The following is a 15,223-nucleotide window of genomic DNA, read 5'->3' on the forward strand; positions in this document are numbered from 1 at the left end:
CGTTCCACGCCCGCGTCCAGGCCTAGCCCTCCGCTCCTCCTGTTATACGAAAACGCACCAAGATCTCACGGGAAACAAATTGCCAAAACGCCGATAGAAAAAGAAAGAAAGAAAGAAAGAAAGAAGGAAGGAAGGAAAGAAATGGCGTGCAGAGCAATTCTTCCTCGCCTGCCTCTCCGTCCTCTGATCTTGGCTTCTTCGGCGTCCAGCTCTCCGTTCACAATCTCATCACGCCCCCCTTCCCATTCCCTTCGTGGTAACGGATTGCAATCCTCTGATGCTCTCCTTTTCTCTTTTTATAAGATTGAGATGAATGCCTAGCATTACTTCCTTCATCTTCCTCAGACGCTCTGGAAAGTATGGCGAGCATGCATATGGTGTCAGGTCATAAATCCAAGGATCGAGTTCTGGTTCAGGCCGTGAACACAGGTCGGCCTTTTCAACCGTTTCCACCTAGCATCCATCACGAATGAGGGCTCCCGAAGTGCCGCCTAGCATTCTCGCTGCTTGTCGAGGATGTAGCGAGTTAGGAGGCTGTAGATTCGATAGTTAGCGAAGCCTTACCGTCTTTGTTAGCCCGCAACTGTTCTTTCCCTAAGGCACGGAACCCCTCTTCTCTAGAGCCCTTTTCTCTGCAATTTGGGATTTTAGTTTTGATAGCTCCTGCTTTCCTCATTCCTAGTCGCCCTAAAGTGAACAAGTAAAGAAATTGACTTTGATCTTAAAGCCTAGTTTCGTGAATCGTCAAATGAGGATTTTGGCAGTATATGACCAGAAAAACTGATCGATGTGCCTTTTTCTGATCTGTGGCAACCAACCTATTACAGTTTAAAAACATTCCTTAGAAGAATATAACCACTATTAAGATGAAGAACTTAGTGGTATCATAATATGCAATTTCCATGCATGTCTTTCCCCTCTCTTCTTAATAGGTTAGCTTTCGAAATATGAGGAGTATTAGAGTAGGATCAAAAATGAAGTGGCCAGAAAAGATGCAGACCATTTCTTTCTTTTCCCAGATATAATAATACAACACATGCCCCCACTATCCTCGGATGGAGTTTAACCATCCACCGGAAAAAAGTCGTCTATACATGATGTCGGTTAAAGAATTCTAATTATAAGTCTAGGTAGAAGGTGTAATTTCCGTTCACATGTATGGCAAATTGTTGAACATGTTAGTAATATTGCATTTCCCTTCTCTCCCTTGATTGATTTGTTTGCTATGTGGCACAAGGAAGTTAAGCTGATGCAACATATACATTTTGCATAGGGCTGAAAAAGGATTGGATGTAAATCGGATATCGTTCTTTCCATATCCATATTTATTTAGTTCACATGAATAAGGATACAGATATTAAATGGATACTAAAATTTGTATCCTTATTTATTTTGAACAGATATGGATATTAATCGCACATTAATGCAAATATTAATGATATCCATATTTGTTATAAACACATACAGATTTAAATTGAACATTACTCTAGTTGTAAATCGGATTTGTGAGCAAAATTTGACGAGGACAATTTTTCATGAGGAAATGATAAAGGATGATACTAAATTATATAATTTAGGAACATAGATGGTTACAAGAACTAAGAGAATGACAAGTATCTTACATGGAGAATTTATATAATTAATATCTCTCTTTTTGTTCATCAAGAATGTATGATTATCTGTGTCAATGTTGAGCAAACCCTATGCACAAATTTAATTGTTTTTTTTCTTTACTAATGTTAAGTATTTGGATATATGAATTTGAGAAAAAAAGAGCCATGGTATCCAGATATCCAAATCCAAATATGAAAAAGACCTTACTATATGGATATCCAAATCGAAGTCCAAAAAAAAAAATACAATTCATGTATGCGATTCTGAATCCAGAAGAAAACTTAAAAATCATATCCTTATCCGTATCTAGAAAAATTCCTCTTTCTGTATCTAGATCTGTGTCTGAATCTGATCGGTTGGTGATTTCTCTGATCGAATCCGATCTGATCCAGATCAGAATCCAGCTACATCCTGATTCTATCTGACCCATTTTAAGCCGTAAATTTGCATATTAACAAAATATTTTAATTGCATAAAAGAAAATCTTACTCCTATAAAGGTTCCTTCTTTTTATCTTTATTAAATAAAGATACTGGAACTCCATCACCTACAAGATTGAAAATATACTAGAATTTAAACACTAGAGCCCCATTAGGTTGTTCTTATTTTTCAGTTTTCTTCTTGCTCACCTGTTAAGTTTGAACTCTGTTTGGTTACCTTAGGATTGAATAAGCTAAAAAATTAGAAAATTGGTGCAATAAATTTCCCCTTACTCTAGGAATATATTATTCTATCCTTCCCCTTAGAATAGCTAAACTCAAGTAAACCTGAATTTCATGGAATAGGGAGCGGTTTACCAGAATAAACTATTGCAGTATAAACCAGGATAAGATGCTCCTGTTTTGGCTGGAAGAACTCGTTTTTCAAACTCTGGAGGAACTTGATTTCACAATTTTGCAAAATTTCTTAAGCATTTGTCATGACTGCAAGATTTTGTTGGTTTAAACAGATACTTTATCACCAACATAGCCGGGTTCTTTATCATGCTGCTAAAGCCCAAAAGTTAACTATATCAGTTAATATGAGATGATTAATTGATGGATCTGTTATAGATGTTTTTGTATCATTATTCTTAGTCAACATGGATTAGGATAAAACAGTAGGAAAAATTGAAACTTGATTTTGAACACTTCACACTTACGTGTCAAAGGTAAAGTTGCTTGTCATATCATGTTTATCAAGCATTGTCTGATGCAGAAATTTTGATTGAAGGGTCAAATCTATGTGATTTTTGTGATATTCACATGTAATAATATCCTCTCACATTTATTTGTCAAAAAAAAATGTCAAACATTAATCAATCTCTGTAACAACTTGTTTCACATCCTTATATTGAAAAAATAAAATTCTATAACTCCTTTTTTTTACAAGTTATATTCCTCTGTCGTTATGGTATTTACTCTGATCAATAAATTCCATTTAGCTTTCAGATGTCATGTTCGTTCAGAAGCCAAGTTGGAAACAGTGACACAATCAGAGGAAGACACTTGTACATCTAAGCCATGGAAGATTAAAATGCTATATGATGGGGATTGCCCACTTTGTATGCGTGAGGTCTGCCTTATGCAAATTCTTCTACAGAAGAATATTATCTTTTTAACATTATACATATAGATATTTAAACATTAATTGACCATTTCTTCTTCTGCTGCTAATAAATGCCACCACAGTTATATTTATGGTCAATAACAACTTGGATGACTTCAGGAAAACTTGTGCTAGCCTGCTATTGCAGACAATACAAATTAGCATTTTCTCTGTGCACATAGACGCACATATTGGTGAACTTGCCAATATGTCAGTCTTGTTAAAATTGTATGCTTGACAGAAATTTTTCTTTCTACTAATCTGACCTTACAATTGCATATCAAACCACTGCTATTTCAGTGATTGAGCCACCACCTTATGACTTATGAATAACAGTCTTATGCCCTATATTGCACTGGTAGGCGTTCTCCATGAATTTCTTTGTTTACATTCTTCTAAACAGAGATCTTTCATAGAAGAAAAGCCAATTTACATAAAAGAGAATTCCGAAAAAAATGTTAGGTTCTGTGCTAACATCTTGTGCTTTAATATGTATTTGTTACAATCATCTTTAAATAGGCAAGGTTGAGTCTGTCACAGGCTTATTAGTTTGTTTTTTCCATTTTTTTTTGTTTGTTGCAGGTAAACATGCTTAAGGAGAGGAATAAACTCTATGGAGCTATAAAATTTGTTGACATAAGTTCAGAGGATTACTCCCCTGAGGAGAACCAGGGCCTTGACTATAAAACTGTATGTCATACTGATATCCTGTTTTATGCTGCACTGATTATCCATATGCTTACAGATAATTGGACAAAAATATCAAAGACAACTAAATAGAAAGGGAAAAGAGACCATGTGGGACTTCTACTGAAAATGCATGTTGATCTTAATTAATAATTATAATGCATTATATACTTGATTCATTTGAAATGCTTGAGTCTAGTTCCTTTTTTGACCACTAGTTGAAGTCCTTATCTCTTCATATTATTGTTGTCCCACACATTGAATATTACCATTATGTTAATTTTAGTAATGTGTCTTAATCTTATTTTATATTTATTCACTATGGCTAAACATAATGCTTAACTTAAAATGTTCTCTATCATTATCATTCAGTGCGCATATTTAATTATGTTGTATTTGCAGATGTATTTTCAAGCTAACTCATATTTTAATAATTTCAAGTATATCAATAGGAACAATCCATTAGAGCAATGGTATTTTGATATTTAACAAATATAGTGAAAGCAACACTGTCTTTTAGATCATACATATACATAGCTGACTGTTAGATATGGCGACACACCAAGGGTTTGCATGCAAGCATTTTTTTTCTTTCTTAAGGAAAAAAGATGGAGCATTTTTGCATGCTGGCATTATCTCTTTACTTGCATCTTATGGTGACTTTGACTCACTTAGAGTTGTAGGTGGGCTGATCCATATTGTATAGTTGAATATGTAAAAGTAGGAATTGGTTGTATCATTAGATTAGAGGGAATATTATTTATATTCTTATTTATACTGTTAAGACGTTATCTGAACTCACAAATTATATGTTAGGATTGTGAAGAAATACCTTTATATGGAAATCACCATTACTAAGGTGATGATAAATTGGTATTAGTTAGTAACTACCTCATAGTTGCTCTTTTGCTATCTGCATAATTCATTTGGGTGCAATTTCTCATGTTGGTGTATATTCTGTTGTGTATTTTCAAAGCAACTGCATCGTGGCATCTTATTATAATAACTCATGGGCTTATGCTGGGCGCATGTCTCATGTTGGTGTATATTCCATTGCTTGTTTTCAAAGCAACTGGATGGTGGCGACTTATTAAAATAACACATGGGCTTACACTGGGTGACATTGTAATTTTGTTACTCTGACAGCAGGCTTGATGAGCCATGAGCTAGATTTGAATACTTTAATAATTCAATTAGTAGGCAGTGGAGGATGATTTTGTATATTCTTTGCTGATCTCTTGCTATCAAATATGATAATTAGGCCTTTCTCGAGGGTAACTTCCACTATATAGAGTTCCTCATATCACTTCCCTCATATTGGCTATGAGTACATTTGGTTCGGTCTGAATGACTGATTTCAACTAAATATATCAATTTGTATATATGCTATTCCTTGTCTAGGTTTAAAGTGATAGAGTATCATTAATTTTACAGTTAGACATATAAACATCAGACAAAAAGGAAAATTTGATAGATTGTTTGATTGGAAAGCTTTGTCTGGTGGTTTGTTTATTGCTACATATGCTGTACAATTAGGAATCTCTTCTTATCTTTCCTTGAAAATCTAAAGAGAGAGATCTTTTATCCTGAAAATGTTGAAGGTCTTATGGCCAAGAAGAAGTGCTGCTATTTCAATTTATATTATAGATAGATTTTTACAGTAGTCGATTCATTTCTTAAACTCTATATTATCAGTGGTTATGGGTTGTCCCAGTCACTGATCTATTGGCATTTGATTTTGTAACATTCACATATGTATAGTGGTATTTTTGTATTAGGTCTATGTTGTCCAAAATCCATAACACCAATTAATGATTTTAATCCTTTTTGGCAGCTGATACATGATTCCACAAAAAAAAGATTTTGATCATGACAACCATCTAGTAGGTTACAATCTTTAAAAACTGCAATATATTACTGAGTTCTTTTTACACTCCTGAATTCCTTTTTCTTATGGTGGTTTGGGGAAACAGTATTGATTTGCTGCAGAGGAGTCAATGCGCATAGTTATATCTAAGAAGATACATAAAAATTCAATATAAAATATTTATTTTGTATTTTTATTTCATTGTTTATTCTGTGACAAAGTTTATCTTGTTTTTTTAGGCAATGGGAAGAATCCATGCAATTCTTTCGGATGGAGCTGTTGTAAGGGATGTTGAAGTATGGAAAATCCATTCTGCACTAACGCCTTAATTTATCACTGAGGATTTCATATTTGTAACTGGAACACTGTCCTGTTTCTTATGTGCAAGTTAAGCTCCTTTAAGAATGTGAACATTATGAAGTTAGTCTGATTTCCTTTAAATGAAGAAATGAAGGTGACCTTTTTGGACTATGTATATGAAATTTAATCAAACTGCTATGTATATGAAATTTAATCAAACTGCTACCTGCTTTAGTTTCTTTACGTGAGAGACTTCTATATTCACAAAATATTTCGACACCCAAAGATAGTATTTATCTTTTACTACTTTTGACTAAATATTTAATCGTAGCCATTAAACTGATAGCTCCACCAATTAGGTTCTCTTTAAGACATTTTTCTCAGAAAAGGGTTATCTTGAACACAAAAACAATTATTGTTTTGGAAAATGCACATGTATGCTATATAGAGCTTATAACAAGTGATGCAAATACATCTTTTTTTGAATCTAACGTCAAAAAGAGCATGATGTATAGCAGATAATGCACCTTTTATGAAAATATTTATCGCAAATGGTTTTGCTCTTACAGATGATCTTCATAACAAGCTAAACCTCATAACATAGAAGATAATTGATGATTTGTCTAAAAGAAATAAGTTTATTTTCTACGGCTACAAGATAAAAGTATAAAAATGAAAAGAGGAATGAGATTAAAAGGGATTAGAAATTGAAGAAACCAAATTATGACAGGTGATAGTCAATTGAACTTCTGTACCACTTTGGTTAGATAACAATGCTCATAACATTAAAATTTTAAGGGGAAAAAAATCATCCTAGATACCACCACAAGAACAGCCAATTCTAGATCCGTTCTTCATCATACCATCATGTCAACCCTTTTCCTTAAGTTGCTGCTTCTTGGAACAAATTCATGTATGGTGGTTGTGTTGGCAAGAATCTTATAGTTTATCATACGAAGTTATCAAATATGATCTCTTACATTGCCATCCAGAATAGTGATAACCTAGAAAATGAGATTGACAATCTCATATTCAACTACTAGACTGTTCAACAGTCTTTCGCACTTTTTCTCTGTAATGTCATACGGGAGCTAATCCAAAAGATCTATTGGTTACAACCAGATTATGATTCAATTATAGTGGAAAAAGGAAATGTGACATTATATGAATAAGCATGAATGCATTGAATAAGGACAAATGTTAAATGTCTCTTTCTCTCTTCTGGTGGTCATGTGCTTAAACATAAGAAAATTATGAATTATGAATCTCAAGGGACACGGTTCTTTCTGATTATACTTGCAGGCATTTAGAAGATTGTATGAGGAAGTTGATCTTGGATGGGTTTATGCCATCACACAATATGAGCCAGTAAGTCTTCTATATTTAGAAACAACAATCAACTTGACAGTAATATTCTAAGTTTGCATATATGTACTTCATTTCATGAACATTGATTGCAAGTTTTCCATAAGAAGAAGGATGGATACATAATTAAATATCAAAGATTGCAAGGAAGGTCAATGACTTTTGATTTGGCATGATCTGTGTCATCCCTTATTTCTTTTGAAGAGTTTGTTCTTTGGTCTTGCATTGGAAAAGCTGGAAGAATTATACATCAAACTTCCATCTTATATACCGAACGCTTGAAAGTTATTGAACATTCTCTCTACCTTCAGAAGGGCAGTTTAAATATCTACAGAGCCTGCAATAACTGCATGTTAAGGCCATACAAAGTGGATTTTAAAAGTTTAAGACTTTAAGCTTTCCAATCAACTCTGAGATTTCATATTTATAGCCTGCAAGGTGATCGTAGATTCAATGCTGGAGGGGTCAAAATGCAACACCAAAAAATCTCTGTCAGAAGAGGTGTACATGATGAAGATTCTAATATAGATGATCTTCTCCTGGAAATTCAGGTTGCAACATATTCAAATATGTAAAGAATGGATCCTTCTTAGGCTAGCTCTGAGCCCAAGGACACAAAGAAAAATTATCAGAGGGCTCTTTGAGGTTAACAAGAAATAGAGCATTCACTTTAGAGAAAAGCAGTCAAGTATAAATACCAGAAAGATTCTTTGACTTCGGGAATTTTCCTTGTTTATGATCAGATCCAGCTGGTTTATTAACTATTATGTTGTTGTCCAGTTAAGAGGATCACTATGCAGCAGTCCATTAGCATTCTTGAAATTACATCAGGGAGACTTATCAACTGTGAAATTGGGATAGAACGGGATGGAAAAACACAGGCAGTTGCCTGTTGAATCCATAATCTAGAAAAACTTGTACTACCAGCACCTGTAGGAAGGAAAAAATTTGCTAGCAGAACGAAATTTTTTTTGTCATTTTTGGCTGACATGTAGTATGAAATGTTGTGATGAAAGCTTATTAATGCTTATCATGAGATGTTGACCTTAAACCAGCTTGAACATGATGAAGACTTCTTCAAGCCACTACAATACTCCATAGTCCCATACTTGTATCATAAGCAGACTTCTCTAATCCATATCAATTTCCTTGGCCTCTCCAGCATAATCACAATTAAAAGACAAACGATGGCATAAACTTTTATGCATTCTTTCTTTCCATTATTTATTTTTATAAACTCATCTTTACCAAATCATGTCATTGGTATAATTTATAGTTAAGCTTACATGTGAACTACACATTACTAATTCTCTGTGATATGACATTGCTTATCCATCATACAATTCATGGGACTGTATGGAGATGTTGGGGGGGTGGTGGGGTGGTGGGAGAGAGAGGTTATATACATCTATTGAACATCTCCTCAAGGTCTAACTGAACAACATATTATAGCCTTTTGTTAATCATATATTAATATTCAATTTTTTTTCCAAAGCATGTTTGCTCTTTCCTTTTTCAAGATTTTGGTTTTTTGAGTGGAGTGGCTTTGCATGTTTTACAGGTGGCTAGAATAGCAAATGCTATCTACAGTGTTTGGGCCAAGTACCGTTTGCAAATTACAGGTGCGGCCACCTGTCTAGTTCATGAATCCATTATTTTGCTAGTCCTATTTCTAATTTCTACTTTTGGTTATTGATTGCTTATGTCAAGTCCTAGAACATGTAACATTGGTAGCATAAACAATTTACTATATCGATAGGATTTAAGGAAATAAATTCATGTGCCACATTTCCATTGCATATTAAAGCCACAGTGTATTAGCCTATGGAGCAAAGAGTTGATCCTCAAATAGCAATGATGTAATTTAAGTAGTCAGATTTGTCCTTTTGTAAATCCAGTTATCCCCTCATTGGGTTCCTATTGAATTGGGGTTAACACAAACCTGAGTACCTGACTTTGTCGTTTTGTATAAACAGCCTGACCTGGATTGTGAACCCAGCATGTTAGTCTAACCTTGCCTCGAAACCCTAGATTTAAAAGAAAAAAATTACATTGACATAGGATGTAGCTGTTGATAATAATGATGAGCAGAAATGGCTTCATAAAGTGAACCTTCAATTATTTGGGTAAAGCATATAGGTCACACTTAAAAATTTTTAGATTTTCTTTAAAGGTTTTCAGGGATTTGATTAAGTAAATTTTTCATGGATGTGCTATTTTTGTCATAGGTCGACCTCCATTGGAAGACATCCTGGAATCAAGACAGAAAAAAAGAGTAAGTGCACCCACCTTCATGAATATAACAAAGTAAAAAGATGCCAACAATGACATCTTTGATGAATATGCTTAATATATTAGAAATTATAGTTCATGTTTTCTTCAACGACTTACTTCCAAAATTGAATTATTTCCTGTTGACATAATAGCTTCTATCGACCTTTTTTAATAACTTTCAGTGTCAATACACACCAAAGCTTTGTTGTCTTTTTCATGCATAGATTGCTCCTGGCAGATAAAAGAAATGGATTGACATATGCAGCACTTTGTGATTCCAAGACTAAAATGAAAGAAAGTAATAGATATTTTACGCTATACATTTGATATAACTTGTTAGAAAATTCCTAGTTCAGCAATCATGGCATCCTGACATGAAAATATCACTAGCATAGCACCACTTTCCTACAACTAATAGTTTTATTGTTTTGACTATTCTTGTGCTGATCTATGTTTCAGTAACATCTGAATGGAAAAATACCATGACATCTCAAGATATTGAGCACTCCATGAATGTTAATTATTTTAGCAATTCTTAACTTTTATAAGTACAGCTCAAACATGTCATGATTTATCCAATTTTCTAAGCTTATATGACAAAATTTTTTGACACTACTGTTATATTCCAGAGTTCCAAGTTTTCAAACTATGGTTTAATCTATGAGGACAATGAAAAACCAAACAAATAGCTCAAATGTTTCTAACAGAAGTTGTATTACAAATTTATTGCTCAGATTGGTAGAATGTAAAAGATGTCTTTGTTGAAGCCCCAAACTATTTATCCAGATCTATTTCTTTCCTAGTAGAAGAGATGGTCACACAGTGTTGTGAGTTGTGACAAGAATCTAGATCTAGAGTTAATAAACCAAATAGAGAAAGCAAAGATGAGAAGATGATTGAGAAGCTTCTCTTATAGTGGAAGAGTACAAAGATGAGAAGAAACCTCCCATATAAAACCTTCAGTCTCGCCACCTCTCAAAAGCTCAAAGAAAGAGATGATCCCCAAAACCCTAAAATTGGGTGAAAACATACATGTACAGACACCTCCGCCCACATAGTAAGCTGAAAACCCCATTGGCCAAAGGCCCAAGGAAAGGACTTGTGCCTGTACATCCTCTACATACAAGACATAACATAATAAATAAGCTAATTGAGCAAAGGTGAAACTCCCATTGGCTAAAGGCCCAAGGAAAGGACTTGTGCCTGTGCATCCTCTAAATGCAAGACATAACATAATAAATAAGCTAATCTAGCAAAGGTTTAGGGACCAAATAGCTTCCTGGAGTCCTAAAAATGTGTAGATGTCAGTTGATGATCTAATTCCATCATCACTTTAAAATTTGGTAATGTCCTGAAGAGATGGGCCACGTATTCTTGGCTTGAGTGCCTTCCAGTACTTCTGAGTTTAACTGCTATTATTCAAATGCGATCCTCTATATTTCGCTGAACACTCCTAGTTGAATAGTTTCTCAGGTTGTTGCATCAGCATGACAACCTCCATCATGAGTAGGGCTTCATTGAGCTTATGCTTATAATCGCAAGGCCACCTGCTCATGTTCCCTTCTCACCTGATCCAACTCTACAAATTTACAGCCCATAACTGCAGTCTGACAATTACCCAGGACACTCCTTGTTTGAGATGCAACTATATCAAGCAGCTCAATGCTACTACAGTGCAGCTCAATGGTAATGAGATAACAGTGCGGCGGAGACTCAGAATAAGCAACCTCCAAGTAGAGACAAAACCACTACCCCATCCTACAGCCTTTTGTGGAAGGGGCTCATATACCTCCTTTTGCTGGGATCACTAAAAAACCTCATACATTTGTGAGAGTCCATTAACATTAATGCCCCAAATCCTTCAAATTTTGCAAACCTGTCTGCTCTGGATGTCTATGTAACCAATTTTCCAGTAGAAACGATTGACACACAACTGAAAAGCTTTGTTCCAAAAACATCAGAACTCCAGTGAGTTCTGAAAATGATTTTGGTATCTGTTATCTTCTTATGTCAGTGTTTGAACTGTTCCTTTTCAAACAATTATTTGATTTTTGAAGTTATTTTAATGTTTTAACTTCTTATTAACTCCACGAGTTTTAGCAGCATTGATAATCTTATTCATCGGGCTTCTATGAACTTGAATGTAGTCAATGTACTAATTAGTTTTCCATGCTGATGTTGCCTTTTTTTTTTTTCTTACATCCAGGCTGAAGCATGCAGCGATGATAAAATCTGTAAGATGTGAGTTTCATCTTCATTGATTAGTCCATCTGGACATATTTCAGAGGTCCTACCATGCAACTAATATTGCTCTCTGCGGAACATATGTTAGAAGGGGACCAGTAGGATTCTGCAACGAAAACTGTCATGTATTTCTTAACTATTACTACTGATGTATATGCATATTATCGAGAACAGCTGAAAGAAAGCCCCACGAACAACAGTTCTTCTGGAGGAGCGAAAAAAGAGAGGATAAAACTGATTACTGTCTTCATTGCTCTTTTTGACATACTCCATATATGTCCCTCTTAAAACATGTGCATGGCAATAAACAGCATAATGAGAAAAGAGAAAAGGAAGAAACAAACTTTCTTACCAGCTTCTAATATCATGGGAATAAAGGCAAGTTCTGGAGCGCAGCTTCCTCATGACTGTTGTTCTTTAAATCCTGTTATCAAGATGGAAGGGGATTTATATCTTCAAATCCAGTTGGTACACAAAAAATAATCTCCAATTTCAGTAATTATTGGAGGTTTGCAGTGCATGTCTCCATTGTCTTCAAAAATTTCTAGATGCCTAGATTTATAAATCATTCTCCCATGCCTTGCATCACCAATATAAGCTTAGGCTTAAATATAGGATTCTACAAAAGATAGCAATGTTTTGATTTTTCAATTGACCCTTCAAGAATCCTATTCTTATGTGGACATGCCCAAAGTGCACCTAGTGGAATTGAGGGAAAGTGTTAAACTGGGGGAGCCCTACCACAGCCTTCAATCCCTTGTGCTAGTAATGCACCTTGAACCTGGATATTGCTGGCTTGGCAACTCAGAATTCAACCATCTCCATCAGTTGAACCAATTGCTGTAAGTTAACACCAAGCCCATGTGGCATAGGGAGCTTACATGTTTAGGAAACAGGCTAGGTTTAATCGCTAGAGAAACGGACATGCACATCTGGCTTGGTCTTTTTCTTTGGACGGCAGGGCTGGGGCTTTTGAGGAACTGCAGGGCGCTGAGAAAGCATAGGTTAAACTCTTCAAATTGCGTTTTCTTCACAGGGAGGGGGGAAGTGAAACAGCGCCATTTAAGCTTTTTGATACTTGAAGTGATTTGTATATCTATTCCCTTTATAAAATGGGGCCTGGCTTCAAGTTTTGATTTTGGCCACATGAAGCCGGTCTCGAAACCCTTAGCACAGTTTTTGCTCGAGTGTCGGGAAAAGAAAAATACCATCAAAATATGACACAATAGAAGGTTTATGATTCCTCTAGTTTAGGTTGACAAACCAAATTTCACATCTGTTGAGCCTAACAGCATGATGGTGCGAATTTAATGTCTGGAATCTGCTCAAAGTTCAGTAACATAGGGATGAACCAAATTCCGGGATCATATTTTCGCACCATGAAAGTCTACTTTTCATATATTATTCATTGAATTGCAGAAGTTGGCACTTTGTATTACCATTGATTTCAGAAATAGCACAGATAATATCATCATTCACAAAGCAGATTCAAGTATTCAACAGCTTTTATAAGCATGGAGTGGTGACGATGCAAGATCAGTCCGAAAAAAACCTGCACGAAATTCTGAAGCATAAAGATAATCCAGGTTCCTAAATCATATTGTTCAGCCCAATGATTGCCAATTGAATGGGAAAAAACAATCAACACTTTGAATACCATTATTATCAGAAATGACTTAGAAATCTCATCATACTGTATGCAGCATCATACCATAATAGGGCACCATGTCCTTGGTTTTCAGTATGCTGAACTTTGCACATTGTTAACTCCATCATGAGAAGGACCTGGTATTGATTGCATAAGGATAAATTACATTCTTTCAGTAAACTTCAAATTTTGGCCATATCATCTCAAGAAACAAGGAGGTGCCAAGTGGGTTGTTAAATAGGAAACCCGACAAGTCACAACAAAATATAACCTCAGATAGTTGTTAAATAGGCAGACATGCCACTGCCTAAGATTTGCATAGCGCATGTATAGAAATAATATGATGGTTAATGTGAAATATCTTGGAAGGTTTATATTTGCTCGTGTAAATTTAAGCAAGCTATTTATACAAATGACAGGACATTAGATTATTCAATGGCTATGATAACCACAAACCAAAATATAATTGGATATGATTAGCAGAGCTAGTGACGAGCCTGATACTTCAGAATTTTTTTTTAAATAGACGGCTTTGATTCAATGCGATCTTGTACGTCCCTCGGACCTAGGTCAAACTAGGCAATTTGATGATACTAAGACCTAAGTTACCATCCCCATGCAAGTTGCTGGTTATTAACGTCGTAAAGCTCGGTTTATCACATCAAATCACCGCTATTCCGGACAGCTAAAGCCTAATGGCGGCTGCCATCAATAATTATTCTAGATAAATTGGAACTCGGATGGCTCGTCTCTTTATGTTCTTATTCCGGATAATATCAACGATAAAAGAGAAAGAGCCAACCTCCCAAAAGAAAACAAAAAAAATGGGAATGGCCTAATAAGGAGGTGGGGTTTGGAGGGATAGCAATTTCCTGAGAAAGGACTAGAGAGGGAGAATGACGTGTGCGCAGTTGGTATAGCATTGATGAAGGCCTGCTGTGAGCGAGCTGTCTCCCAAAGGCCAAGTCCCTATCACTCTCTCTATCTATCATCTCTCTTCTTTTAAATTTGAATCACCTTGTAACAGAAGTTGCACTTACAGCTGGAAATGCATCATTTTGAGTTGCGAATTCTATATTTAGTTCTCCCCAGTTATAATTGAAGTTGCAGGCCTGCATCACCTCAAAAAGGTTGTATGGGTGCCCAGAATCTAGAGGTAGCAAGATCTCTTGCGAGTCTTGGTAGGCGGGCAGTATCAACTTTTCCCAGCAACTTCCTGTCGCTTGGATCCATTTTGACACAAGGTCATCTTGGTGGCAAGTCCTATTACTTTGAAAGCCCCACCTACAACTTCTCTTGATGCAAATCCTGTCCCGGGTACTGCAAAATAATCGCCAGCATGTCAACCTACATCATCTTAAACTTGCAAAATGATACTTAGCAGGCAATCAAACAAGCAGCATTCCATAGAGTTTGCACCTCGAATATTATTAGAGGCAGGATTGATTAAACATAGGTGCACAGACGTTTAACACAATGTTCTCGTGTCCATATTAGCTTCAAATTTTATGTCGTCCTCCAAAGAGTTAAAGAACATTTTTTTTTCCTATTATACAACAAAATTTTTCAACCAAACAAATGAGCCGATGATCATGATATCAGATACAATTTTAGTGACATAATTGGATATCGCCAAT

At 35.4% G+C, this 15,223-nt stretch overlaps 1 protein-coding gene across 3 annotated transcripts; it reads left to right on the forward strand.

Moving 5' to 3' along the window:
• The first annotated feature begins 42 nt into the window (after positions 1-42).
• LOC103724113 (uncharacterized protein At5g50100, chloroplastic) lies at positions 43-12,342 on the forward strand. Of its 3 annotated transcripts, none has more exons than XM_008815271.3 (8): positions 50-256; positions 3,038-3,168; positions 3,784-3,891; positions 5,995-6,051; positions 7,358-7,423; positions 8,982-9,042; positions 9,649-9,695; positions 11,901-12,342. In XM_008815271.3, exons 1-8 carry the CDS (start codon positions 142-144, stop codon positions 11,937-11,939), a joined length of 624 nt encoding a protein of 207 aa, XP_008813493.1. In that variant the 5' UTR covers positions 50-141; the 3' UTR covers positions 11,940-12,342. The 3 variants fall into 3 exon arrangements, with proteins under 3 accessions (XP_038987284.1, XP_008813493.1, XP_008813495.1); XM_008815273.4 differs by having other exon boundaries at positions 77-256; positions 3,045-3,168; XM_039131356.1 differs by lacking the exon at positions 7,358-7,423 and having other exon boundaries at positions 43-256.
• Positions 12,343-15,223: the final 2,881 nt, after the last annotated feature.

The sequence above is a fragment of the Phoenix dactylifera genome, chromosome 11 (genome assembly GCF_009389715.1).
Source record: "Phoenix dactylifera cultivar Barhee BC4 chromosome 11, palm_55x_up_171113_PBpolish2nd_filt_p, whole genome shotgun sequence".
Classification (NCBI taxonomy): domain Eukaryota; kingdom Viridiplantae; phylum Streptophyta; class Magnoliopsida; order Arecales; family Arecaceae; genus Phoenix; species Phoenix dactylifera.

Bases quoted from the DNA above. Each gene is read 5' to 3' on its own strand.
- LOC103724113 (XM_008815271.3), top strand. From the start codon at position 142: ATGGCGTGCAGAGCAATTCTTCCTCGCCTGCCTCTCCGTCCTCTGATC. The intron at 257-3,037 runs GTAACGGATTGC...AATTCCATTTAG, and splicing joins CCCTTCCCATTCCCTTCGTG to CTTTCAGATGTCATGTTCGT. The intron at 9,043-9,648 runs GTGCGGCCACCT...TTTTTGTCATAG, and splicing joins GTACCGTTTGCAAATTACAG to GTCGACCTCCATTGGAAGAC.